Source organism: Arvicanthis niloticus, chromosome 6 (assembly GCF_011762505.2).
Source record: "Arvicanthis niloticus isolate mArvNil1 chromosome 6, mArvNil1.pat.X, whole genome shotgun sequence".
Lineage (NCBI taxonomy): Eukaryota > Metazoa > Chordata > Mammalia > Rodentia > Muridae > Arvicanthis > Arvicanthis niloticus.
The window spans coordinates 61,718,580-61,746,111 of record NC_047663.1 but is presented as its reverse complement, the minus strand read 5'-3'; the positions used below and the strand labels follow the sequence as shown (position 1 = coordinate 61,746,111).

At 45.7% G+C, this 27,532-nt stretch overlaps 1 protein-coding gene across 11 annotated transcripts in view; it reads left to right on the top strand.

Annotated features, from left to right (window-relative positions):
• Mprip (myosin phosphatase Rho interacting protein) overlaps positions 1 to 27,532 on the top strand; it is a 124,709-nt gene that overhangs the window by 54,790 nt on the left and 42,387 nt on the right. For 6 of the 11 annotated variants that reach the window (XM_076936734.1, XM_034504916.2, XM_076936735.1 and 3 more), the window contains exons 4-7: positions 17,329 to 17,480; positions 21,011 to 21,095; positions 25,009 to 25,252; positions 26,268 to 26,778. In XM_076936734.1, the coding sequence (XP_076792849.1) occupies positions 17,329 to 17,480; positions 21,011 to 21,095; positions 25,009 to 25,252; positions 26,268 to 26,778 (992 nt within the window). Of the gene's footprint in view, positions 1 to 16,404; positions 16,526 to 17,328; positions 17,481 to 21,010; positions 21,096 to 25,008; positions 25,253 to 26,267; positions 26,779 to 27,532 lie in introns of those variants that run through there. The other 5 variants (XM_076936738.1, XM_034504913.2, XM_034504914.2 and 2 more) reach the window with 3 other exon arrangements.

Sequence of the window (27,532 nt, the reverse complement as noted above, 5' to 3'; positions counted from 1 at the left end):
AGGTATTTATTGGACACTTTTTTTTTTTTTTAAGACACAAAAATAAGAGAAGATCAATTCTCTAGAAAGTCTGTTGCTGTTTGGTTCAGTTGTTCAAGTCAACTCAAAAAAGAAAATCCTTCTAGGTTTTACATTCTGTCCAATAACAGCCTGTCACGGTAGTAGAGATCAGAGTAGACACTTACCCTTAGGGTAATGTGCCCTCCTTGGGGGTGAGTTCTTGGTAGCTGTAGGTCAGTTCTTCCTGTGCACTCAAGGGTCTTTGGCAGAGGGCTGGCAAGGCAAATACAGACATGGGTGACCTTGCAAGTCTGCATCTCCCATTCCAGAAGTATTCTAACTTGAGATCTAGGTTGCTCAGAGTTCCTTGCTGGCATCATCAACCTCCCAAGCCAGTTTGGCTAGTGGAAGAGGTCTTGGGGACCACAGGATGCCTGGGAAGAGATCAAGATCAGTCTTGTGTACTCCAGGCTGGGCTTTTTATTTTTTTGAAGTCAACCAAAACAAAATAAGTTAACTTAGTTTGCCTTCAGGCAATTGCCAGAAAATACTTCAGTTGATATGTGGGGGTAAATTCCAATTCTGCTTTCTGTTAGCTCACCCTGAGGTGCCTTTGTGACTCACTAAACCTGTCCTTTTTCCTTTGTACCATGAAGACTGTAAGGATAACCAGTTAAGAGTGCAGGCAGTAAGCCACAATGTAGCAGAGTCCTGTTTCCTGTCCTCTCTGAACATTCATCTGAAGAGATGGAGAGAAGACAAGGATACCATTAAGGTGTCCTGCTTTCTGTGCTTGCTTGGCCATTAGACCAAAGGAAAGGCTTTGTTCCTTGCAAAGTAGTTCCCTCCCTTACTTGGGATCCAGTGATGCCTGCTCACTGGTGAGGAAGTAGTTTAAGATTTCAGCAATGCTATATCTAACTAAAAATACCATTCATGTTATTTAAAGGATAAAAACCTTCAGAAATATTTGACAGTAGTGCAGGTAACAGCACGAACTGCAGTTATGTATGTAGTTCTCTATTCTTTTATATTATTTATTGAGAGTAGAGTTCTGGGTAGAGGATTTGAAAGACCAAAGGCTGATGACCACTGCAGCTCAGAGTAATTCAACTCCCCTCTAAGCCATGGAATCCTGCAAATGACCCTGGAGAATGGACTTGTTCCAGATGACTCTTTTCAGAGTGTTTAGACCTGTGGGCCACTGTGGGGTGGATACCAAAGTGGCCTTTGTGGTGAGCTGTGGTGAACCAGCAACTGGATACAACTCTTCTTCCAGCCTTTCTCAGTCCAGCTGGCTACTCCGTGCTTCAGTTTCCTTTATGACTTCTTTCTATGGCCATTTCTGTTTTGTATGCTTCTGAATTGATACTGCCCACAACTTGATACTGTGTACTGAGCAAATGTACTTGGAGTGGTCATTCACAGGCTAGGAGACCTGGCATGTCACCTCCAGATACTCCCTGGCCACTCATTGTACCCATCAGATTTCATCTCCTAGGAGGGAGACATAACGGAGCAGATCATGGGCTGTGAGTTGGTCATTTACTTCAGGTAGCTATGGGCTGAATCACTTCCTTGCCTGCCCCTGGGGTCTTTAAGGGTGAACTGGATATACTTTTGAAAGAATCCTGGGGTAAATTTGATGGCAAATATGGTGCTAGGGAGGAGGCGACTCTGGGTGCCCCACTGGTTTTACTAATGTGCCAGGAAGTAGGTCACAATTGATGCCTCTCTGATCTTACTAGTGTGGTACTAAGGAGGAGACCATGGTTGGTATCTTGCTGGTCTTAGCAGCTTATATACCTGGTACCTTTTCACTTGGTCTTCCCCTGCCCCCAGCCCTGGGCACAGAAATCCTGCTCCTAAGTGCTGCTTAGAAAGATGCTCAAGCTGTCTCTCATGGGTATTTGGTTGCTCTGCCTGAGGGAGTGGGAGCCTGTTGTAGTAAGCTGCCTCATTGGAGAGTCACTGGGGTTTACCCAGATTACTTCCTGCTTCCATCCTCAGCCTTGCCTTCTCTTTTCATCTTAGAAAAAGTTGAAGTTCTTGTTATAGCACAACAAATCAGTTTTTTTCAGGAGACAGGCCATTATTGGCCTCCCTTTCATGTCTCCGTTCCTCTAAGTAGTTACCAGTGTCCTTTGTGTCTAGTGTTTATTTTTAACTATCTTTGTGTGGCCAGTATTCTCACAAACTGTCGATCGGAATACTCAGGACCTTGACTTGTCAAGTGAAATGGAGGTTTCTTTCTGTTATTTATTATTCAGAGGTCTCTAAGCAAGGTCTGAGAAAGGACCTAGCAAATAGGAGGACCTTCTCCTACCCCCAGGGAATTGATGACTCTGTTGGGAAACAGGATGCCTAAGGAAAGACTTACAGCTGATATATTTAAGTACAGGGTACAGCCTGGCTCAGTTGGCACTCTGGGGGAATGTGGTGCATTAGTGAGCCACAGGTGGATTGGACTGGGGGAGACAAAGACATAGAAGCTGAGGTAGATCCAACCTCAGGGTCACATGGACTGTGGGGAATAAGGAGGTAGGAATTGTCACCTGTGTGTTTCTGCCCCTCCCCAAGATAGCTGGAATGGCTTGTGTGTGTGTGAATATGTGTGATCCTCATACCACCTCACCTCCATGCTAGATTATTGGGAGCAAGGTTATATTTTCACAGAGGAGAAAATAGGTCCAACATTCTATCTGTAGAAGTGGCTTCTTAAAACCTCTAGACTGCTGTGAAGTTGTGCTAATCCATCAAGTTAATGCACTGTAATGCAGTAAACACACATCATGTGCACACTCACGAGAGTGGGTGACAAGCATGAGAACTCAAGCAAACTCAGGTAAATACTTTTATATTGTGATCCATGGAGATACCAGAGATACAAAGGCTACCACGCACAGGTCCTGAGGAGCGAGAAGAGGCAGAGGGAGTCTGACAAGCAGATAGGGCTTTTACTACTTGGCCTGAGTCTGCTCTATGTGTGACTTGGGTGGTAAAAGGGTTTTGCTTTTTGTTTTTTGTAATAATTTTCTTGAAATTTGATTCACACAGCTCACCCATTTAAAGCAAATACTTAAATGATTTTTTTTTTTTTTAGTATATTTAGTTATATATACAAGTAGTGTATTTGTAACTGTCGTGGTCAATTTGAAAATAGTTTATCATTACAAAGAAAATCTTGTGTTTTCAGCAGTTAACTTCCTGTTCTCCCTCAGTCCCAACTCTTTTTTTTTTTTTTTTAAAGTAAGTCTTGCTGGCCTAGAACTCAATCTGTAGCCCAGGTTGGCCTACTTCACAAAGCTCGAAGCAATTAAAGGCATGTGTTACCACACCCTGTTAAAACTTATTTTTAATGCTGAAAAATAGTCCATTGTGTAGATGTCCCATGGTTTACTTATCTAGTCATCTATTGATGGATATCTGTGATCCCACCCTCAGGCACTTATAAATCAGGCTATTGTGAGTAGTCACATTACAGAATTCTGTGTGGACATGTTTTCTGCATATTGAATGTATGTCTAAAAGTGGTGGTGCTGGGTCATAGGGTCATCGTATTTAGCCGTTGAAGGAGCCACTATTCTTTCCCACAGTGTTACCTTAGTTCTCATTTTGACCAGAAAAGTATGGGGGTCCTATCAAGGCATATCCTTGTCAAATGTTCAGCCTGTGTCTATCTTTCTCATTGTAGCCATATGAATGAGAACAGTTGGCTCTTCCTGTAACTCTCATTTACATTTTCCTGGTGGCTGAGCAAGCTTTTTAACCCTTCTTTGTTTCTTTTTGAGGAAACCTAAATGCTACTGAAGACTGTCTAATTTACTTATTTACCTGATAGTCAAATAGTATTTGATATGTCTTAAATATTCTATAGACATTCACATTAGATTCATGTTAGTCTTTCTGAAATAGGCCTCTATATAATCATCTTATAAATTAGAGAAATTGAAGTCCAGAGAGCAGAAAGAAGACCCCCACAGCCATGGTGCTGTGGTACATTTCCATGGTTATCTATGCCTGACAAGTTAGACATGGACAACACTTTCTGAATGTACATAGTAAAACACAGAAAGTATGGCGCCACACAGGTTGTGGCCATAAGAGTTTTGCTGAGCTGAATCTTTGCCAATCTAAGCTGCAGCACTTCCCTAAGCCTAGCCTGGGACCCAATGTGGCATTTATTAGTTCTGCTCAGTTATTAGCAACTGCTTGGTTGCAGTTGCTCTTGGCCCTGAGAGGGGATAGTGTGGCATGTAGAAACCACAGCAACTTGTTGGTGTCATATGTCTGAAGTAAATGTGGTTTGTTGCTTTGGCCAGTGAGCTGTGCAGCTACTGCTACAATGATGTGACCATCCTGTTAAGAATGGCTGAAGTAGCTAGAGGACACTTGTGTAGCTTCACATGGGCCTCATGGTTGCAGTGACTACTCTGGCCAATGATCTTTTTTAAAAGTTGTGTTGCCCCTTGTTAGAAGAGACGTATACTCTAGGGCCACATACACAGGTGGACCGCTGGGTTCTGAGACTGGTGGAGGCCATCCTCCAGGGGCTGCCCTCCTCTCCAAGATATGGGCACCTGTTTCTGATGAGGCTTGTCTAGGGAGGGAGAGAAGGGAGAACAATCACTTAGTTGTGGCTGTGTTTGAGGCTTAGGCACAAAAAACTCAATTTCTGTTCAGCTGAAACCCTACAAAGAAAAACAGTGAGTGTATGGGGTTGCCCAAGGACACAGTGCTGACTCTGGCCTGGGAGAGACTTCCTTTCAGTTTACTTGACTTTTTTTTTTTTTTTTTTTTTTTTTTTTTTATCTTTAAAACAAGTCATTCTCATAGCATATAGGGCTCCTTCCACCAAAAGGGAGGCCTCTTAGAAATGTTTGCTTGTTTACTTATTTTTACAGTGCTGAGGATTAAACTCAGACTTCACATACACTTGGCAGAGCCACAGCCCTTTTACTTTTTAAAAAGAATTGTGACAGTCTCACTGTATAAGCTAGATTGGCATTAAACTCACAGTCCTGCCTCAGTTTCTCACACCTGGATGACAGATGTGCACACCTGCACCTAGCCTAGCAACATTACTGAGTTGAGACATTGAGAAGAGTGCACTCATCATTAGGTGCTATGCTTGCACCAAGCAGAACCTCAGGCTCCAAGCCCCATTGCTCAGTCTTTGTCTCAGTTTACTCCTTGTCACTGAAGGGCTGCCAGAGGTAAAAGATTTCCAAACTGTGTCCTCTCTCATCACACACAGTTCTGACTACATCACTTCTGTCACACATCTCTGAACATGGCTGCTGTCCTGTTGGGGAAGCAGTTGTCTGACATACCTGTTAACTCTCTGTTGTCTCTGGCCCTTCACTAAGTGGTGTCATGCCTTCTTTAAGGAAGATACCATACCGGCACTCTTCTCTCCTATTCCTCAGATTCAAGCTTCATTTTGTTGTTGTTGTTGGTGATGGTGGTGGTGTTGGTAGTGGTTGTTGTTGATGATGATGAAGAAGAGGAGGAGGAGGAGAAGGAGGAAAAGAAGGAGGAGGAAGAAGAAAAGGAGGAGGAAGAAGAGGAAGCGGCAGCGGCAGCGGCAATGACTGACTGGCAGGTGTTTCAGGGGTTCTAGTTCCAAACTCCTGTGAAGCCCTTTCTATTTCATCATCCACAACTTGTCAGCTTCACACAGCTGTGTTCCATCTCAAAATCTCAACCCATCTTTGTTTCTGCTTCTGTCAGGTCATCTTGGGCCCAAAAGCTGTGAGTGACTTCAGACAGCTGGATGGTCCGCCTAAGAAAGAGCCTGCTATGGTAGCAAGGAGAGGCCAGGGTCTCAGAAGTTCTGAGGCATTAGCTCCAACCCTAGCTGGGTGCCAGAAGCACCACAGGAGGCTTTTACTCTCCTGATGTCCCAGTCCTAACCCAGGAAATGGGAAGCAGCCTCTCAGCTTCTGTTTTCAGTTCTAGCTGGTTCTGTCATTCAGCAAACCCTGAGTCCTGTGAATACAGCTTGATTTATAGCAAACCATCTTCTCCAAACCTGGGCTATCAGCCAGTCTCTGCCTCTCTCCAGTCAGTTCTTTCTCCTACCTATCCCAGTCTTGAGACAGCACCCCATGGTTTGAGTCTAAAATACCTCACCCAAGGCCATGTGCTAAGTGCTTGGTTGATAACATGGATTCTCCTATTATTAAGTTTACATTGATAGTCAGTCTCTTGGGAGTTCATAGAAATGTAAAAGGCATAGGATGTAGCTGAAGAGAGCAGGTCCTTTGGGCATGCCCATGAAGACCATATCCCCGCTTCCCTCCCTCACTCGTTGTTGCCCTCTTTCCATAGCATCATGATATTTTGCCTCACTTTAAGCAATTGAGCCAGCTAACTATATATTGAAACCCTCGAATCAAAGTAAAATCTCTTCCTTCAAGTAGATGTCCTCAGGAGTTTTGTCACAGTAACAGAAGAATTTCTTGTTACTTTCCTATTTTCTTCTTTCATCCAGATGTCTTGGAAGTGTATCAAAAACTCATAGTAAAAGGTATAAAATCCTTACATAGTGATACTCTCATGTCCCTTTGAGTTCTTAGATATACAAGGCCAGTGACAAGCTCTTTGATTGGCTGGAGGAGATTCTAGACAGTGATAAAACTACAAGTGTGTTTCAGAAACGAGCAGCACCTTGGAAGCTCAAAGGCAGGAGCTATGCATGAGTGTAGCACCCAGGGAACATAGTTCTTTCTTGCAGAGGTACATGTCCATGCACATGAACTGGCACTGAACAGTTTAATAAATAAATGGACAGTGGTTGGTGGGAAGTACTATTGGAGCCCAAGGAGGAAAACTAGGCCATGCAGACGTGATGTAGTGTTGCAGACTTCAGTGCTTAGTCTGATACAGACATCATCAGAGAAACACAGAAAGTAGCAGATAGGATTGTACTCTGGTTCCAGCAGCATGTGCCTTTCTTTCTTGGGCAGCTAAGAGGGCCTAAAAGCCAAGATGAGCAATGAGAATTCCCACCACCTGACCAGGGTTTTTAATGTTCCTCTCCAGGTTAGGCCCCTGACTTCTATGAGGGGCTGATCTAGAGCTGGGCAAATGCTGTACTAGATCAACCAGGAGTCCCTTGTCCAGGAAGTGCTCTGATACCAAACAGGAGCCACTGGAAAAGCTCCTGTACCTAAAGCTGGAACAATGTAAAGAACGAAATGAATAATTATTTTGATTATAATCAGGGTATAAGTTAAATGTCTACCAATCTATGCAGATATTACTATATAGTTGATAAAGAAGAGAAAATCTGTGCAAAGGAATTTCAAATAACCCATGCAGATCTCCCCTCAGAAGTCATCATGTGTCATCAGTCCCTCTCCTCTCCAAGCAGACTATTTAGTATCTAGTGACTTTGTTTCAGATCTGGGCCATAGCTTACCACAAGACATACCACTAACATCAGTGAGAAGTCCTATATTCTCATCAGGTACAGTGCAAGGTCTGCTTTACCTCAGTGGCTTTCCCTCTTAAGATCCAGAACCTAGTCTAGTCATGAGAAAAACAGACACCCCAACTGAGAAATAGTCTTCAAAATACGTGGCTAGCACTTTGTAAAACTGTCAAGATCATAAAAAAACAAGGAAAAATTGAGAACCCATCACAGCCAAGAGTAGCCTGAGGTTCTATGACAATATAATGTGCTCTAGAACACTAGAAGAAAACTCAGAAGACTCAGTGTGAACTTCTATTGATTTGGTTTCAGTATTGGTTAGCTACTTGCACCAACCTGGTGAAAGATGTTGATAATAGAGCCAACCCAGTAATGAGTATGTAGAAATCCTGCATTACCATTACAGCTTTAAAAAGTTAAGATGATGATGATGATGATGATGATGATGATGATGATGATGATGATGATGATGAAGAAGAGGAAGAAGAAGAAGAAGGAGAAGGAGAAGGAGAAGAAGGGGGGAGGAGGAAGAGGAAGAGGTAGAGGTAGAGGTAGAAGAGGAGGAGGAAAAAGCAGTACCAGAAACTCAGGGAAGTGGAGGTTGCTCTAGACCTGGCTGCCTGAATAAGCTAGGAAAAGAAGCTCCTTGGAAGGATAGGCAGGGGCAGGACAGGGACCTAGACTGCAGAGAGGGACGACACCCTGAAGTGAAGCCCATGCAACACACTAGGACCTCTTTTCTGCTTGTAGAATGGGAGGCCTGCCTATAGGTGGCTCATGGAAGTGCATGTGCCAGTGAGACAGGCTACAGGCTACCTAAGTCTTTGTCACTGTCAAAGCAATTACAAAACAGGCTGCAGAATGGAGATGGAGTACACTGGTACCTGACTGACTGCGTGACCTACCTTCCTACCTTCCTGCTTCTCCAAGCTTGGGTGGGTGTCTTGCTGTGACTGTTCGTTCTCTCTAACATATGCTGCTCCCTTCTGACCCTGTTCTGCTTGCTTGGGAGGCTTATCCCAAGAACGCATAGTAGATGAGACTGTGCCTCCTGTTCTCATAGCAATCTTTTTTGAGGCCTTCACCTCTGTTACACTTGGTCTGTCTATGTGATCTGCCTGACTCATCTCCCAGTTCAGCCTCAAGGTATGAAAGCTTTTGTCGTTCAGTTTATTGCTGCTGCCCTAGCACTGATTGCCAACATCAGCCTTAGCATGCTGCTTTACTCTCCCAGCGGCTTCTTTCTACCTGTAGTGGAGATGATGCTACCTCACAGTTACAGAAGTATGACTGTTCATGGAAAGACCCTAGATGAATTGACTTGCTTATCTGTCCCTCTGCTCTCCTGCTCTTAGAGCCTACCTCTTCATAAGACTTCATAGACTAATCTAACCCCTATGTTACTAGCATCTGGAGGAGTCTTGATATTCTGTGCTTGACCTTTTTGCCTCTGTTTTAGTTAGGGTTTCCATTGCTCTGAACACACACCATGACCAAGGCAACTCTTACAAAGAACATTTAATTGGGGCTGGCTTTTAGAGGTTCAGTCCATTATCATCAAGGGAGGAGCATGACAGCATCCAAGCAGGCATGGTTCAGGAGGAGCTGAGAGTTCTACATCTTGTTTCAAAGAACAATAGGAGAAGACTGGTTCCCAGGCAGTCAGGAGGAGGGTCTCAAAGCCCACCCCCACAGAGACACACTTCCTCCAACAAGGCCACACCTCCTAATAGTGCCTCTTACTCCCTGGGGCAAGCATATTAATCCAGCTGTGTGTGTCTTCTTTCCCTCTGCACTGTGCAACCTATGGCAAGTGCCATGGCTCACCCACTATAGCTCCTGCTCTTATGTCGAGTGGGTCCTTTTGGAGTTAGTGACATGGAAACAGGCCTTTAGCTTGCTGCAAGTAACATTCAAACAGGTGTCCATTCCACTGATGGGAAGGAGATGGGTGTCTTAAAGATTATGTTAACAACTTTGGCATCTGGCTGCAGGATATAGGTTGCATGCTAATCTCAATGATAGTGGTTGAATTGGAAGACTCAGGCTTTTTAAGTGGGCAGAGTTTGTGTGGTTTGACTTAGCATTGCCACAATCCAAAAATAGTAATTCATAAGTCAGCTGCTGCTGCTGTCCCTGGTAGTAAAGGTGGAAGGGCAAGGCCATGCCCAGTGGTGGCGGCCTGTATTTTGAATCCACTGAAAGGGCATCTGCAAGGCCACCAGAACTAGATAGAACCAGAGTTGACCATTTTATATTAGCTGTGTCCAGCTCCATCTGTGGAACTGCCACTTTCACATAAGGGTGTGCTGGCCAGCAAGGCATACTTCTTACCCTGTTTCTGCTCCCGTTGTATTTACTGTTTTCAACTTGGGAATTTGGATTGGTCTAGGCCGTGTGTGTGTGTGTGTGTGTGTGTGTGTGTGTGTGTGTATCTGTCTGTCTCTGTCTGTCTGTCTCTGTCTGTCTGTCTGTCTGTCTGTCTGTCTGTCTGTGGGTCTGTCTACATGTCCAAGTATGCATTACAAAAGTTTAGCAGTTCTTATTTGCTAGTTCTGAGGTACTTAGTACACTCAGACTGCTGTGCAGCTATCACTACCATGTACTCTAGACCTCTTTTTAAACTGAAACAGACACCATTAAACACTAACACCCTATTCTTCTCCCTTAGCCCGTATCCCATTCTCCTTAAAGTTTTTATGAATCTGACTTGCTAAGTAAGCCCCTTATTTAAGTGCAACCACCATCTGTGTCATATTGTAACGAGCTGATTTCACTCAGGCTTTATCTCTTTTTTTAACACTTACCAGAACTTCATTCTTTTAGAATTAAATACTACTGTGTTGTTCATATGTTCTACATCTTGTTTATTTATTTATAATATGAATATGACATATGAATATATCATATATAATGATATGTTATATGAATACTATGAAGAGGTAACATTGCTTCTGCTTCTCATCTGGTGTAAATAGTGTTGTGGTAAACATGGAGTATTTGGGTTGCAGACATGCTCTACCAGTGCCTGATTTTATGTGGTACTGTGGGGCTTAGGGCTTTGCTTATGTTAGTCAAGCACGTGCCACTGATAGATGCTTCATTAATTACTGAGGAGCCTCCATGGCTCTTTTCCATAGCAACTGTACCATCATATATTTCTATAAGTGATATATGAAGCTCTTTGTACCCTTACATACCCTTATCAGCATCTGTTACTATCATCCTAACACACTGTGATGTGATATCCTGTGTTACAAATTTGATTTGCATTCCCTAATGACTTATGACGTTGAACATATTTTATGGACTTATCAGACATTTGTCTTCTTTAGAGAAATGGCTATTCAAATCTGCCCACTTTTTTTTACTGTTATGATTTTGCTCTTGTGTTTTAGTTCTTTCTGTATTCTGAAAATTGAGCTTTAGCAGCTATATGGTTTGCAAGTGTTTCTCCCAGCTCTCTGTTGCCTTTTCACTTGTAAAAGTACCATCATTTTTGTCTTTTCCCCTCTCCCTTTGGAAGCAGGGTGTTGACATCTAGCCCAGTTACCTGTGAACTCACAATCCTCCTGCCCTTGCCTCTCATGTCTGGAGGATTTTTTTTTTTTTTAACTGTTACTATTTGTTTTGATAGGTCTTGGTGACTTATCTTTGAGCTTTCTGTCATTTTGCTCTAGCTTCCTAAGTGCTCTAATCATAGGCCAATGCCACCACATCAGATGCCTCTTTTGCACTTACATAATAAGTTGTTGTCACATATGGTATAATAAGTTCTTAAGATGGTCAAGTGGGTCAGCTCCCGAGCCTCAACTTTAGGACTAAAATAGGCCTTGGCTGGGTGGGGAGGGCTTCTTAAAGGCAGATCCATTGTTAAAGGCCTTGACTACTTAATAGAGCCTGTGTGTCTTGCTGGTTCACCAGCAGCTCCAAAGAAATTGGGCTGTCATAGCAGATGTGAGAAGGAACTTCTAGGGCTTGTCAGTGTGTGATAAAGATCTTTGTTATGTTCTTTTCACTCTTGCAAAATAAATGTAAATAGCCTAACAAGGCCCCCTGGAAACCTTGAGTGGCTTCTGTACCTCCACATAAAGCCTTTGGACCTTCGAATATAAAGATGTCTCAGTGGGTAAAGGCACTTGCCACCAGTTCTCACAGCCTGTGTTCAGTTCCCAGGATCCACATGGTAGAAGGAGACAACTGACTCCCGTAAGTTGTTCTCTGACCTTCAAACTTGTATGGCATGAGTGTACAAGCACAATAAATAAGTGTAATAAAAAGTAAATATCCTTTTAAAGTAAAAATATTGATTTGTAATATCTCATTGCACATTGAGTGTGTGTACTCCTGTGTATATATGCCCATCACTAAGTAAAAATGGTGTTTTCTGTGGGTCTCAGGTGTTTTTGAAAAACCTATCCTAGGTGGTAGAGAGATGGCTCAGCAGTTAAGAATGTTGGCTGTATCTGGGTTAGTAGTGACACACGCCTTTAATCCCAGCAGAGGCCGGAAGTTTGAAGCCAGCCTGGTCTACAAAGTGAGTTACAGGACAGCTGGGGCTACACTTAGAAACCCTGTGTCGAAAAACTAAAAAGAAAAAAGAAAGACAAAAATACCTCAAGTTAAGTACACACCCCTGGGAAGCCTGCTCTTTTCTGAAGGGAAATGGATGAGGAGTTGCATCTAAGGTTAAAGTAAAAATACTGATTTGTAATATCTCATTGCACATTGAGTGTGTGAGGCTGGAGGTGTAGTGAGCAGGTGAGAGTAGTGGAGAGAGGGGAAACTGCAGTTAGGATGTATTGAAAACAAAAAATTAATTTAAAAAGAAGAAAGGGGGTGGTGGTGGTGGTGGTGGTGGTGGTGGTGGTGGTGGTGGTGGTGGTGGTGGTGGTGGTGGCGGTGGTGGTGGTGATAGCAGCTGCTCTTTTAGAGGACCCAAGTTCAGTTTCCAGCATCTGCATGGCAGCTCACAAGAGTCTGTAACTCTAGTTCTAGGAGATCTGACACTATCACACAGAGATACATTTAGGCAAAACACCTATGCACATAAAATAAAAATAAATCATTAAAAAAGAAAAAAGTCTAATACTTGAGACAGTGGGTAGGGTCAGGCTTGACAAACCCTTTGGGAAGTAGTACTCTGTACCAGAGGGAAGTGGGTTTCTGTAGGAGTGTTTCCTTCCCCACTTGAGTGAAGGATGACAACCACCATGTGGCCTCTGAGCCACCTTTGGTTCCTTAATAGTAGCTACTTGTAAAAAATGACCTCCTACCATACTAACCAGCTTCTCAGGACAGCTCATCCCATTCTCTTCCACTTTTCTGGCTTAAGCTCTTTTCCTAAACTCTCCAGGATCAATAACAAACAGGGTGTGCCAAGTGTAGTGCACACACTGCTAATCTCAGTGGTCAGACAAGTAGGAGAAAGGGGATCAAAAGTTGATGGGTTGGTTTTCCTCAAAGTACACCTGCTGGGGTATAATGGAGTGCATACCCATACCAGCTGGCAGAAGACCGAGGATAGGACTAGGCTCTCAGTATACTCTGCTCCATCTTTAATGAGAAACCCTTGTCCTGTCTCCCCTACCTCCAGTTTGCTAGTCTCCTTCTTACATGACCATCAGCTTATAACAGCTCTGCTGTCCTAGCTTTGGCAGTATGGGAGCCAGACAGCTGGAGGGCTGTGTTGCATCTGATCCTATAACTATAATATAGAAGCACTGCCTGTCAAATGTCAAATCTCTCTTCTCTCTCTTTTTTTCTTAACAAGAAAATTTAGGTGAAGCCTTTTGTCTTTGGAGACCTGAGTTACTAACCTTCTTCTGCCTGAATTTAGGTTACAGCATAAGAATTTGGCCTTGCTTTTGGAAGTTGGGTTCCAGTCCTGCATAGCTACTTCCTAACATATTAGCTTCTTAGTGTCCTTCCTCCCTCTCTAAAAGGTGGTGTAAGGAGGGATATAAGGGAAATGGAGCTTCCCACATCTTGGGGCTGTAAGCATATTCAGCAAGAGGGTGGGGTAGGGCTTGAACCTGGGTCATATTTAGGGTAAGTAGCACTGCTACCAGTGCTGCTGTGACACTAGTGCTTGTTCCTTTAAGTGGCAGTGTGGAGAGCTACAGAGAACTTTTCTCAGCACGTTTCCAGTACGAACCTGACCTACTGCCCAAGAGTAGTAGTTGGAATTACATGATAACTATTCATTTTAAAAGTAAAGGCCAGTTATCTCAGCTGATTCCATTTCCTTGATATTGTAAAAAGAACAGGGATAAATGTAGACATGCAGGTATCTCTGTAGTAGAAGACATTCTTTGGACACCTCCTTAGGAGTGGTATAGCTGGGTCATAGGAAGTTCTGCTCTTAGTTTTCTGAGAAGCCTCCACATTGATGTCGGTAGTGGCTGTACTCACTCCTCCTGCACTGGGTTGCTCTCTCCCCATAGCCTCACTATAGAGCTGGGTGGAAAACATTACTTTTAAGTGAGGTGACCCAGGCTCAGAAAGGCAGAACCCTCAGGATTCTCTCCTTAGTACAGATCCACAGCTCTAGCTGCTAGATATGTTGTGTCCAAGCTGGAGAAATGTGGGTAAAAGCCAGAAAACTAGAAAGGGGGCACATAGGCTAGAAAAAAAAAAAAAAAAAAGATTTTGTTAAGGGAGAAGGATGAGGAAAAGAGCAGAGCAAAGTTGCCAGAGAAATATTAGGGCACAGGACACAGTGGAGGCGGGGCAGGGAGAGGAGGAGAGTACATGAAAGTCAACAAAAATGAAGTATGTGTGAAAACACCAGATGGAAACTAATTTTAAAAATAAGGTCCATAAGATAGCTCAGATGGGTAAAAAAGGTGCCTGCCACTAAGCCTGATGACCAGAGTTCAGTTCTCAGGATCACATGGTAGAAAGAGAGAACCAACTCCTAAAGGTTACTCTTTTGGCCTCTACACATGTGCTGTGGCCTCGATGTGAGTGTGCACACAAGAATACTAAATAAATAAATACAAAAATCTGAAAAAAGAAAAATAACTTTCATTATAATACTTTTAGAAAACTGTCATTTATGTTACTCCCATTTTAAAAGACCAGTTAAAAGGAGAAAGTTAATGTCGAATGGAGAGAGGGAGATGGTACAGTGGATAATGCACTTGCCCCACAAGTGTGAGGACTTGAATTCAGATCTCCAGAGTCCACATAAACTGGGGGTGGTAGTACCTGTCCAGCACTCTTAGGATGAGATTGCAGAATCCCTAGCATCTTGAGAGCCAGCTTCCTTTGTTCATGTAATGGTGAACAATAAAGAGACACTATTTCAAACAGGTGTAAAGTGAGGTGAGCCCAAACATACTGTGCCACACCTACTCATAGTGGGAGGTTACTCTTGGGTTTTGTTGTTGTTGTTTTGTTTTAGTTCCAGAACTTTTCACAGCTGGAATGAAAGTCAAGTCAAACAATTCAGCCACTTTAGGAAATAGTTTATTTCATTTGAAGGAGTTAAATATACAGTTTCCATTTTGAGCTAGCAATTCCACATCTAGCTATCCACCTGAGAGCAGCAAAAGTATGTAGCCATTCAAACACATGAATATGAGAATCCATAGCAGTTTTATTTACAACAGTTCCAAGTGGAAATAACCCAGGTGTTCTTTGGTGGTAAGTGAGAAAGCGAAGGGGGTTCATCTGTGTGGTAGATTCAGCATGGACAGAAAGTGATCTGTTGAACCTTCAGAGTGTGGTGAAAGAAGGAGGAGCTTCTGAACACAAAGGGCTTTGCACCATGTGATTCTGTTTAGATAAAGTATTGGATGAGTGATGAGGCAAAGGGAATTGGAGGGAGACGGAGGGAAATGATGGTTAAAGACCTGAGGTTAGTAGGGGTGAATAGTGTACAATTTTGTAAATCCTGAATAGCCATTGAACTGTACTCTGTAAACAGGTAAGTTGTGTGATATAAATTATAAAGCTGCTATTAAAACACTACCTAAAAGAGAATGTTAATTTCCTTCTGCCCTGGCTTAGTTTGTCTTTTTGGTTTTGTTTTTTGAGATACTGTCTCTATCTAGCCCTGGCTAGCCTGGTTGGCCTCACTTTCAACAGGCCTCATTACTTTACTTCCCACCTTCTGGGATTACAGATATGCACCAACATATATGCCTAGCTGGCTTTGCCTTTTATCAACCATTTTGAAAGCCTTTGTAAAGGGAATAGACCTGAGGTCAGGGAGGTAGAGAGGTTGAAGGCAGAGACCGTGGCTATACTCAGCTATAAGGCAGGACCTTTGGCTCACTGTCCTCCAGTTTCTAGTATTGACTGTTGCTGTGCAAAAGGGAAGAGTTGGGCTGTACGGACCTGAACAGTTTGGTGACACTGAATCCTTGAACAGCCTGGTGGCCAATTCCTTGAGAAGAAAATACTGGGAATTTTGTTGATGTATTTTATCATCTTCCCTTAACATCTTTTTGTATGATACAGTGTCATAGTTTATAATCTATTCACATAGGTCTAAAATCTACCATGGCCATTGTTGTCAGTGTTTTAATTCCAAGAACTGGGATGGAGTTCCAGCAGTAGAGAAGAGGCATCCTTAGCAGTTCCTGTCATCTGGTCACTCCTGGCTGTCTGCACAGCTCCTGTCACTCAGTTTTCACAATCCCCATATTGTTAGTTTTCTGTCTCAGAGATAAGATGTGTCTTGTCCATGGAGTGAAGAACACTTGCTTCTGTATAAGAGTGGACAGTTTACCCAAAGCAGGTTTAGGAGGCTGCTAGAGGGGCCCTGTAATTAAGATTTAGTCCTGTAATGGACTAGAAGGGACTGACCCTGGAAAGAAGATGCAAGGAAGATTAGGACCCTGCCCTGGGCCTCCCCATCCAGAAAGTGAGCAGGATTTGGATGTAAGCAAGACAGGGCATTAGACTACTATTTCTGTTCACTGCTCCCTGAGAAGACCTGCTTCTTGGTTGCAGAACTGCCTATGCTACAAGGCTGTGCTGGATCCTCATGATACCCTTCCCCAGGGTGTGTGCTCTTGAGCTCAGAGGCTTGCCAGAAAGGATTCTGATCCAGCTTTCAGCCATGGGGAAGAAAAGGTGGGCCTTGTGTGGGTGAGAGCTCTGCTATCCTGGGGCTGCCCCACCCCTACCCCTACCAAACTCTCTGAATCTGCATTAAGCAAGTTAGAACTCTTTGATCGGCCTGATGACCTTAACTAAAAAAGGCCTTGCCTAACAGTCCACCCACCTGTGGCTTCTGGAGCAGGCTATGCCAGTGTTTCCCAATGGGATCTGGTAGTGTGAAAGAACTGGCATGATAGGATATACTGCAACCGGTCTGCCTTCCCAGAGTATCTGTGTTAAAACATTCCAGTGTCTTACTTAAATGGTGTGTGTGTGTATATCCAAGTGAACATGTATGTTGACCTTTGCCCTCCAAGAAGTCTCTGCAGGACTCCTTAAAGCCCAGATAGGTGTGGGGGAGCCTTTGGGTCAATCTCCCAATCATTGAGCTAGTGCTCAAAGATGTGGCTTTACTTTACCTACCTCCTTATATCTTTTTAAAAAAATTTTTTTTTTCTATTTTGAATCTACTATTTCAGAAGCTTTTCCTCACTGATCTGAGACTAGGAGCTTGGCTGCTTATTCTCTCCAGCAGTCATCACTAAGATATTCCCTCACTGTCCTGCCCCATCCTCCAGTGCAAGCCAGAACACTGTTCTCCATGTAGAAAGTAAAGTCCAGCTGGTGTCCTCTACACAAGTCCAGCTTAGCCTGCCCCACCATGGTGGGTAGGAAGTGGTACTATGAAGGCTGAAGACTGAAGGAGGGGGTAGATACTGCTGGTGGCTGTGGGACCTGACACCACCCCTTTTGAGTGACTTGTTTTGTACTTGCAGCCTACCACCCTCCCTCAGGGCACCATCAACATGAACCAGTGCACAGATGTGGTGGATGGGGAGGCCCGCACAGGGCAGAAGTTCTCCCTCTGCATCCTGACACCTGACAAGGAACATTTTATCAGGGCAGAAACCAAGGAGATCATCAGTGGGTAAGTCGGCCAGAGCCACAGGAGGCACTGTGTGTTTGCTCACCCATTTCTGAGGACTCCAGGACTTCCAGGTCTTCCTTGGAACTCTTCACTGGTTGGTCATCCTCCCACCCCACATACACCCCATTCTCACCCTGTGCCTCCCTGGCACTCAGCTACACAGTGCTGCTCATGTCTTCCCCTCAAATAGACTCGCCCTCTTTTCCAGGCTGTGTATCAGTCAGCCTGTGTGGCAGCCCCTTTGAGAAACCTCCAGGTGATCCACGTGCATGTATTTTCTGTCCTCAGTGATGAATCCCGTTTATCCTGTAAGGCTGGAAGAGGGCAGGTGTGTCATTAAGGCCCTGGGAGAAATCAGTCTGTGGTTGAGGGGTATAGGCTGTAGCACAGGGTAGAGGGAAGTAAGGACATGAAGCCATCTAGTTTAAGCAAGTACAAGGCTGTTGGGAGCATTGTCTTCTTTTAGCATCCTTGAGTTGCATCTCTAGTGTTGCTGTTCAGGAAGCCAGACAGCACTGGCCAAGAGATACCCTCTGGTAGGTAGGTGACTGAGAGTTCTCATTTCCAGGCTTCTAGGGATAACCTGAAGGAGTACTTTGTGTGTCTTCCTGAGTTTAACCCAGACCCAAGATTTAAGAGTTTGCAGGTCTTCTAATGAACTAACCCATGCCCTATACCAAGGAATCTGAGAGTTAGGAGTAAGAGCAGTTAGGTGTGAGTAACTGTCTGTACTTCTGACTACAGTTGGCGTTACCTGGCCTGATCTAGCACACATGTCCCAAGTGGATCTTCCTAGGGAGCCTCACCTCCTAGACTTGGATCTAAGAGAGGGCCTGAATGGCAGTTGGGACTGAAAAGGGAATCAGGGGTCTTTAGGACAAGCAGGGAGTATCCAGAACTGGGTCAATGATGCCATATGGCTCAGAGAGATGATGTTTAGCATCTAACTGACTGACTGATCCTTTGACAACTACCTTGGGTTCCTGGCTCTACTCTTGAGTCACTCTCCTTGGTTACTTCTCTGTCATCTGTTCTGTCAGCATACCATGGGGACCTGCTAAATAGACGTGGTTATTAATGACCATTAACTGACCAAGGTACCAGAGGCATGTAACTTCAAAATCCGGTATGCAGGCTCTTACTTCTTGGGATCCACAGCTTGTATGGTAGGTCATAGCTATAGTTATAGCAAGTCAACTGAAATTCTTTCTCTCCCCTCATTCTTGAAACCTCTCTTTTGACCCAAGGAGCAGCTTCTTTAGCCTTGCCCACATGCTGGGATCTTTGGTACCCAGAGAAGTCAGGCATGGCACAAATGTTCCAAAAACAGGTGCTTTACCCTTACTTTCTTTGACTCCTCTAATCTCAATGCCCTCTCCAATGCTGTTATAGTTCTTCATCTGTGTACTCCAGGTACCATTGGCCTACATGCTTTGGTCACATCAAAAACCAGTTCCTAAGAAAATGCTTTCACCAAGCAGGTAGAGCAGGGACATCTACCACCTACCCAGCATCTCTTCCCTCATGCCATGAGTGGCTTCTAGGCTGCTGAGACCATATTTAACATAACTTTTCTAAAGGATTGATTGGGGCTTGTTTTTGCTCTCTGGCTCAGCCAGAGGCTAGCATTCTCTTCTCCCTGCCCTGCCATCACCTCTGCCATATGGCTCTCAGATTCTCTCGTTCTCACTGACAGCTCTGCCTTCTGGAGTTGGAGAAAATAAGTCACCACCAACCTCATGTATACTAACTGACCCTCATCTCTGCACTGGGTTGTTGTTCTTAACATTTCTGACACTTCTAAATATGTTGGGTTTCCATGACAAAATCAAATGTAGCTGAGTGTGGTAGCACACGCCTGCAATTCCAACTTTTGGAAGACTGAGGCAAGAGGAGAGTCAGGAGTTCCAGGATAGCCCAACAGCCTAGGCTACATAGCAAGACTCTGGTTTGTTGTTTTAAATGGGGGGAGGAAGGAAGAGATAGGTATACAGACCTGTTCCATCATGCCTCAGCCCTGACAACTCTGTCGCTAGTCATGGCAAGCTTAGCAGTGACCAAGAATCCCGGGCTGTCCTTCCTCAACCTCTTCCCAAGTCCCTAGCTAACTTAGCAACCAAGTTGCTCTTGATGACTCCACCCAGCCAAGGCTCCTGGAGTTGACAATGGATAGAGCATAGGAAGTTTTAAGCACAATTCCTACATTCTACAACCCCTGCCGTGTACCCCACATACCTGAGGTCCTTGTGGGAAGATAATCTTGATTTAGAATTCTAGTGAAATTGTAGGAGTCACTCCCTTCAGGCACAGGACCTCAAGTATCTGTCAGAAATATCAGTTGATAGGGAGCAGTTCTAAGATCCAGGCCTCCTGAAGAAAGATGGAGCAGGAGGCTAGGAGCTCAATGCCCTAGGAAGTCTGCCCATCTGCTAGTCTTCAGGTGTAACTCCTTCCTCTCTTTGGAGCCATGGAAAAGTGACCTACACGCACCTTTAAGGCTCTGAGAGAGTAAGCCTTCATTTGTGCTCTGGGCAACATGTAGATCCCTACCCTAGGCCTGGACCCAGCATGGCCGCTGGTGTTTTGTGAAGTTTTAGAGCCCTGTCTCTTGTGATTCCTGCAGTTATTGCTTGTCTAGAGGGAAGGCTGGCTGTTGTGCTCCATTTGGCCTTAGCTGAGGCCAGGTTTCAAAAGCAAACCTTTTTCTGTGTTACAGTCCTTCTGTCCTTCTGAAATTCTGGATATGCTCTCATTTAGCTACTGGTCTCAGAAATGAGATGAGCCCCAAGGGACTAGGAGCACCCTAGGATATGGTTACATAGAGTGGCAGTGCCAGATCTGGGGTCTTAACCTTTTGTCTCTACCAGCTCCACGCTTTCTATTGCTGTCCCAGAGTGGCTTTCTAGAATGCTGGCTCTAGTGAAGGATCCTTGGCAACTGTGTAGACTTGTTTAAACCTGGAGTGTATGGCATTTTCCTGTGTAAGTGGTGGTCTGGTTTATTAGCCTCTTACTCCTGAGGTTCCACCATGGGAACTTAGCTGATAGAACTCCAGATTTTTCTCCTTTTAGTCAGTATCTGCCCCAGTAGCCCTTATTGGCTTCCAGTCATTGCCTGGTTGTGCAATCACCAAATCCAAATCTGGGTGGGCATTTTAAAGTTGAGACTAGGCTAATAATGGGACAATGATCTCCCTTCATTCCACGATGCCTTTGGTAGATCCCAGCCTCTTAGTCAGAATAGAGAAGTCATCTTGTTCTCAGTCCATAGTGGCCATGGAAGGGTCATTGTCTAGCCTTGTCTTCATACATCCCATGCCTTTCCTGACTTGTTAAATGACACAGTCTCTACAGCTACTGCACTCTGATCTGGAGCAACACCCACCCTCCTCAGTGTGACCACTGGATAGGTATCTCCAGAAAGGGTACCTAAGAGGAGCCTGAGGTCTTTACCACCTCAGCAAGGCTTGGAGTCCTAGGTCCTGAAAGGCAGGGATTTACCTGGTACTATCTCTCATCCTGTCTTCCCAGGTGGTTAGAGATGCTCATGGTGTATCCTCGAACCAACAAGCAGAACCAGAAGAAGAAAAGGAAGGTAGAGCCACCTACCCCACAGGTAGGCTGGGTGGCCAGGCCTAGTGGAGCTGGGCCTGGGAAAAAGTGAGGGCAAGAGGGTGGGGAAAGGTCTGGCCAGGGCTGAGGTGGTCACACTTTGCATGCCTCTTCCTTCCTCCTGCCTACACCTTAGGAGCCATAGGCCATATATCATCGTCTCTGAGTCACTGAGCAGACGAGCCTGCTAGAATGTCCTGGGATGTCTTCAGGAGGGTTCAAACCAGCAGGCAAATACTGAGCAAATAGCAAATAGCAGCCTAGCGTGTGTCCCTTCCCCCTGGCCATCCCATCTACTTCTGGGAAGGGAAGAATGGTGGACTCTTCTGCCACCGCCAGAGGAGAGGAGTAACCCTGAGCAACAGGGAAGGTGAGACCTGGTGGTTCCTTGCCCTGACTCTTGTGTGACCAGAGATAGGTGGCTGGGGCAGCCCAACCAGGTCCAGTCCTTCTCTCTGTGTCCCCCTCATCCTCATTCCCTTTTCTCCTCCTAGCCAGTGTTCTGGGCTCATGGCAGGAAGTGCTCTGCCCCCATTCTTGCTGTGTTCACCACACCCTTAGGCTCTGGAAGGGTGAAGTCACCATTCTGAATTTCCAGCAAGGGCCTTTTGCTTGGGTGGTTATAGGTACTTAGTGTTCATTTCTTCCCCTCTATACCAAATGTTGCTTTCATCAGGATTTTGACCTAGGTTGTATAAATCAAGTCAGTCCTGAGAATGAACAAGATAAGTCTTCTGGGTATCACAAAGCCAGAGTCCTGTGGAAGCAAAGAGAAGCAGCCCAAGATAGAACCCTGAGTCCCTGGGCCAGACTTTGTTGTCTTCTCTGGCTTCTCGGGCTGCAGAAGTAAGACAGGCATAGGCTGCTGACCTGGGTCTCCACATCTCTAGACTACTGTGGACAGTAAATCCTATTAGTAGGATGTAGCCCAGGCCTGCATCCTATTGACCAGCATCCATCCTGCATCTCATCCTTACCCAAGAAGCCCCAGAGGGCACCCAAGCCAGGCTTCCCTCGAGAGCAATGCCCCTAACTGAAGTAATTTAAAACATGTAATCAAAGAAATTAAAACATGTTTCTGGGAAACTGAAAGTAGAGCCTTCTGCTTGGGAGCAGCAGTTAATGCTCAAATCTCCCAAGCTGCCTGGTTTGAGAGAAAAGTCCTGGCTGAGTAACAGTGGTTAGGGTTACGCCTTGTTTCCATGGTAATGCCTTGGAAGCACTGCAGCATAGAACTTCTGCCTCCAAATATGGTAACTCCCTATGTACCAGAGACAGCCTGGGTCAGGCTAGAAATTTGGATGTATCCCCTCCCCCACAACTTTGTCCCTTCCAAATGAAGCTGCTCTGTGGCCAGGCTCCAACTCTCTGGCCAGTAGAAAGAGCCCTATGATCCCAGAACAGGAAAGTCACCCCTTCCCTGAGGGTATGCCTCAGAACTAGTGCACAGAGTTCTTAGCCTCTACCAGTGTTATGGCATGCCTCGCCCCTTCCCCATAGCTAACCTCTGGTTAGTCTCAGGAAAGAGACATGGTTTACATTTGGGTTGAAGTCTCGGTACACCCATACACACTTAAAACAGCCTGCTATCAGAGCATTTATGTAGCAGGTGAGCCTGAAGCTCAGTTTCCATCTCTTTCCCATATCCCTGCACAAAGCCTAGAAGACTTTCAGGTTAGACCACTCAGGACTAGAAGCTTGGTTTCTGTGGGGTCCAAGCTAAATTCTTCCGCTTGACCCTAAAGAAAAATCAGATGATAGAGGCACCAGACATACATGTCATTGAAAAGAAGGCCTAGAGTAGAGGGGAACAAGAATCCCCAAGCACAATGAGAGCAAGAGTGTCCTAGCTCTCCAAGAGTCTGTTGCTCATATGAAACTTGGGAGGGTGGCTTTTTTTCTCTGCCAATCCCACAGGCTCGAGCCACCAGGCTCAGAGACCTGGGTGGTGCTCCTTGCTCTGTATCTGGATATGTGGAGTTTTCACTGTTCATTTCTAGGATTCATGGTTTTATAAGGTCTCTGCTGCCCTCTACTTCAAGGTTCCTCCTCACTGTGGCCCCTGCGTGGCGCGCGTGCGCGCGATCTCTCTCTCTCTCTCTCTCTCTCTCTCTCTCTCTCTCTCTCTCTCTCTCTCTCTCTCTCTCTCGATAGGGTTTCTTATATTTTGGGTTGTGAGCCTAGCCTTTAACGGCTGAACCATCTCTCCAGCCCGAGATGGGGTAGCCCTGGATGTCCTGGAACTCACTCTGTAGACCAGGCTGGCCTCAAACTCAGAAATCCACCTGCCTCTGCCTCCCAAGTGCTGGGATTAAAGGCGTGCACCACCACTGCCTGGCTCCCTGCTTCATTTTCATGCCAGAGAAGTAGAGAATGGCACCCCTGAAGAGAAGGAGCTTACTCCCTTTTTTCTTGGCTCTGGAAGCCCTTCTGAGTGCCTGTGGTAGCAGGCAGGGTTCATCACAGTCTTACATGAACATGACAGCTGGCTGTTCAGAAATAGGAGGCAATGACTCAGGCTGGCATTGTGCAGTCTGTGCCTCTATACCTCTTTGTGGCCACATCCACCAAACTAGATTTCTCATCCACCTGCTCAGAAGAAAAGGGATCTAACCCAAGAATGGGGATTTGTTTATCTATCCTCCAGAAGACAGAATACTGTTTATATAGAAGGAGCAAGCTCCTTTGGGGTCAGAGGTATAGGTCAGGCCTGGTGATTTGGCTTGAGACTACATGGAAGTGGGATGTGGATATTTATATATCATCCCCTCTGTCTTTGTGGCAAGATAGTAAACAGCTGAAACCACCCTCTTGGCAGCCCCCTCTGCAGAATGGTTGTATACAGAACATGAGTGCTCACTACAGGACAGCTGGGATTGCCATCCTGTCTTTATCTGAGTTCAACATCTAAAGAGTCCAATTCTCTGTTTACTTAGAAACTGGATTTGTGTGTCTTCTGAGTTCTGTTCAGGGCTGTACCACTTCTGTGCCCTGGGAAAACTGGGAAATGACTTGAGCTACCAATAAAGAACAGCTTGTGCTGGAGAACAAGGTGTGCATGTGGCAGGTGTGGGTGTGCTGGTTTTAGTGGGGTGTTGTGTGTCTCGTATCGGTCCTGATGTATTCACAGAGTGTCAGAGTGAGGTGCTTAAACAATAGACATTGGGGTTTTCTCAGAATTCTGGAAACTGGGAAGTTCAAGGTTAAGGTGCTAGCAGATGTGGGCCCACTTCCTGGTCCTCTCTCACATGATGGAAGGGTCAAAGTAGATCTCCTGGCCTCTTTATAGGTTACTAATTCCATTTGTGAGGGCTCTACTTTCAAAACCTAACGAAATCATAAGGGCCCCACCTCCACAAATCATTGTCAAGGGGATAGGATTTCTAATGTGAATGACCAACAACAGTCAGGCCTTAGTGTCTGTCTTATTCAGTAGCTCTTTCACATCATCCCTGATATTCCATTTAAGCTAAGAGTGGGTAAAACCACAGAGTGCTGTGGAATTCACTTTCTGCACTTTTCCCAATGATCTTGATAGCAGTGGGCCTGGCCCAGAGGAGTATGCTCCTCTTTCGCCTTGTCCTGTTTCCCTTTGTTTATGTCTCAAGTATCTGTGAGTATAGGAATGGCAGATTCCTATGAGCTCACCCCTAATAATTGAGCTGCTATTCTAGGTATTGTCTGGCAGCATACAGAAAGAGCTTTTAGATACTTGGTGACATGGCTCTGGTAGAAACCCAGAACTTTTCCTTTGCAAGGCCTCTTGGACAAGGCACTGTAGGTCCACAACCAGAAAAAAATGGCTTCTCATCCCCCCAACACTGTTTTGCTTGTATTCCTTGTAATTTAGCAGCCAGGACCTGTATGCTAGCTTAGGCTATGTACTTATGCTACCACCCTTACTGCTGTCTCTCCAGGAACCTGGGCCTGCTAAAATGGCTGTCACTAGCAGTAGTGGCGGCACCAGTGGTAGCAGCAGCAGCAGCAGCAGCATTCCAAGTGCCGAGAAAATCCCCACCACCAAATCCACGCTCTGGCAGGAAGAAATGAGAGCCAAAGATCAACCTGATGGGACCAGCCTGAGTCCAGCTCAGAGTCCCAGCCAAAGCCAGCCTCCTGCTGCTTGTACCGCAAGGGAAACAGGACTAGAAAGCAAAGAAGGTGAGCAGCAGCTGATCAGCCTGTGGGCCTCCTTGTTGTGGTGATGTGTCTTACACTGCTGGAGTGGGCCTCCATCCAGGAGATAGGAAGTGACACTGGGTATGTGATACAAGACCCTAGCTAGAGTCCTGTCATGGGACCTGAGCTCTTCCTCCCTCTGTGCATCATTCATCATCAGTTCTGGGCAGCACTGGCCTGGCATGACTGGGTTTTTGGCCTATGAGATTCAGCTTGGCTTCTCTACCTCACCTGTAAAGGAGAAAGGTATAAGCACCTACTCCATTGGCCTCAGGAGATCTAGGAACACTATTCTTTCTGCCTCTCTGGACCTCTGTTCCTGTACCACAGGTTCTTACCTCATTAACTCTTAGAACCTGCTGGGTTGGGTGCCTCCTGTCTTTAGAGGGATAGCAGTTAGGAGAGCAGTGGCCCTCTCCTTGTTGTTACCATCTTGTTCAGCCTCCTGGAGGAGAAGAAGGGCCAGAGAGGACACCATTGACAACTTTGTGCTGTGCCCTCACCACTTGGTTTATGGTACTGCCCTAGCAGAGTTAGTTTCCTTCTTTGCCTCCCTCAGTTGGAGTTCTTCAGCATACACCCCTATCCACATTTAAAGTCCATGTGCTTCATATCATGCCTATACAAGGCCTCCTCCCTGCCTCAGAAATGTACCAAGAGCCTGAAAGACGTCTTTTTGATTGGTTTCCTCCTGTGGTCTGGTAAGAAACCATTGGTTTGGATAGAGTCCTGCTTCCCCACCAGAACTGTACGAAAGGGACTGTCTGCAGGTCTGACTGCAAAGTGGCCAGACTGGAGGAAAGGGTAGAGAGTAAAGGCAATGGAAATAGGTGGTCCATTTCTGCCCAATTTTCTCTTTTTACCTCTAGCCCGTTTGTAGCTGTAGAGTATGAATATGGAGGGTGTTGAGGCAGCTCCTGGTTGATCGCATAGGCTTTTGGAAAGTTCTCATGACAGAACTGACAGCAGTCTGAGCAAGCCGCCTCTTGTCTTCTAGATGAAAGCACCATAAGTGGGGACCGTGTGGATGGTGGTCGGAAAGTACGGGTTGAAAGCGGCTATTTCTCCCTGGAGAAGGCCAAACAGGACCTGAGGGCTGAGGAGCAGCTGCCCCCACTACTCTCCCCACCCAGCCCCAGCACCCCACACAGCAGGTATGGTTGTCCTGGATCGCCTTCACAGGAACTCAGCCACTCCCTTCACTCTCCAGGTCTTCCAGCCCCAAGCCGCATGGTCTACAGCATCTGCCCTGACAGCCTGGGTGAGGCCAGCAGGCCACCCAACCACATGGACTCCAGCAGTGCTGGGGGGTGGGGAACAGAGATACTGGGGAGCACCTTTGCCTTTAAAGCCAGCAGGCAGTATGCCGCCCTGGCCGACGTCCCTAAGGCCATCCGGATCAGCCATCGAGAAGCCTTCCAGGTGGAGAGAAGGCGGTTGGAGCATAGGACTCGGGCCCGGAGCCCTGGCAGGGAAGAGGTGGCCCGTCTGTTTGGCAACGAACGGAGGTAAGGAGGGCGCTAGAGGGCTAAAGTCATGTATGTGCTCACACAAGCGTACTTCAGGAGCATGATCTCTGTTCAGTGTGCGGAGCCCTTCCTCTATGGGTCCCAGACAGTGGTGCTAGTTCTCAGTTCTTGGCAACCAGATATAGGACTAAGTGCCTACAAGCTGGCTGCTGTAGGTTGTGCTTCCCAGATTAGGCTTGATGTAGCTGAGTCTTATGCTTCTTGACCTTCTCTCTTCTCAGAGAGAACTTCTGTTCTCTGAGAAGACTCAGAGCTGCAGATAGGGACCTGGCCCTCCTCATGCTGGCAGTTCTGCAGTTGTCAGAGGGCACTGAAGAGGTTCTGAGATACAAGAAAGTGAAGGGGCAGCATAGGTCCTTCCCACCAAGATGCAAGAGGCAGTGAGAAAAACTGCTGGGTGTCTCAGTTACCACTTTTACAAACCTCTGGGCTTTGCCGAAACGACTTCCTACCAGTGGCAGAAATATACTTAACTGCTGAAAAAATAAGGCTCCTGCCTACTTTTCTTCTGCCCTGTTCCCAAGCTTGAGGACTAGGGAACATTCTACCCATGAGTCCACCACCACCACCACCACCACCACCACCACCACCACCACCACCCCACCCCCGTCTGCCTCAGATTCTCTACCATACCTCTGAGCTGTGTTTGCTGTCCAGGCCAGGTTTCTTGCTTAACAGCAGACAGGTCTCTAAAGACCCATGGTGGCCCCAGGGGAGTTTAAAAGCACACCCT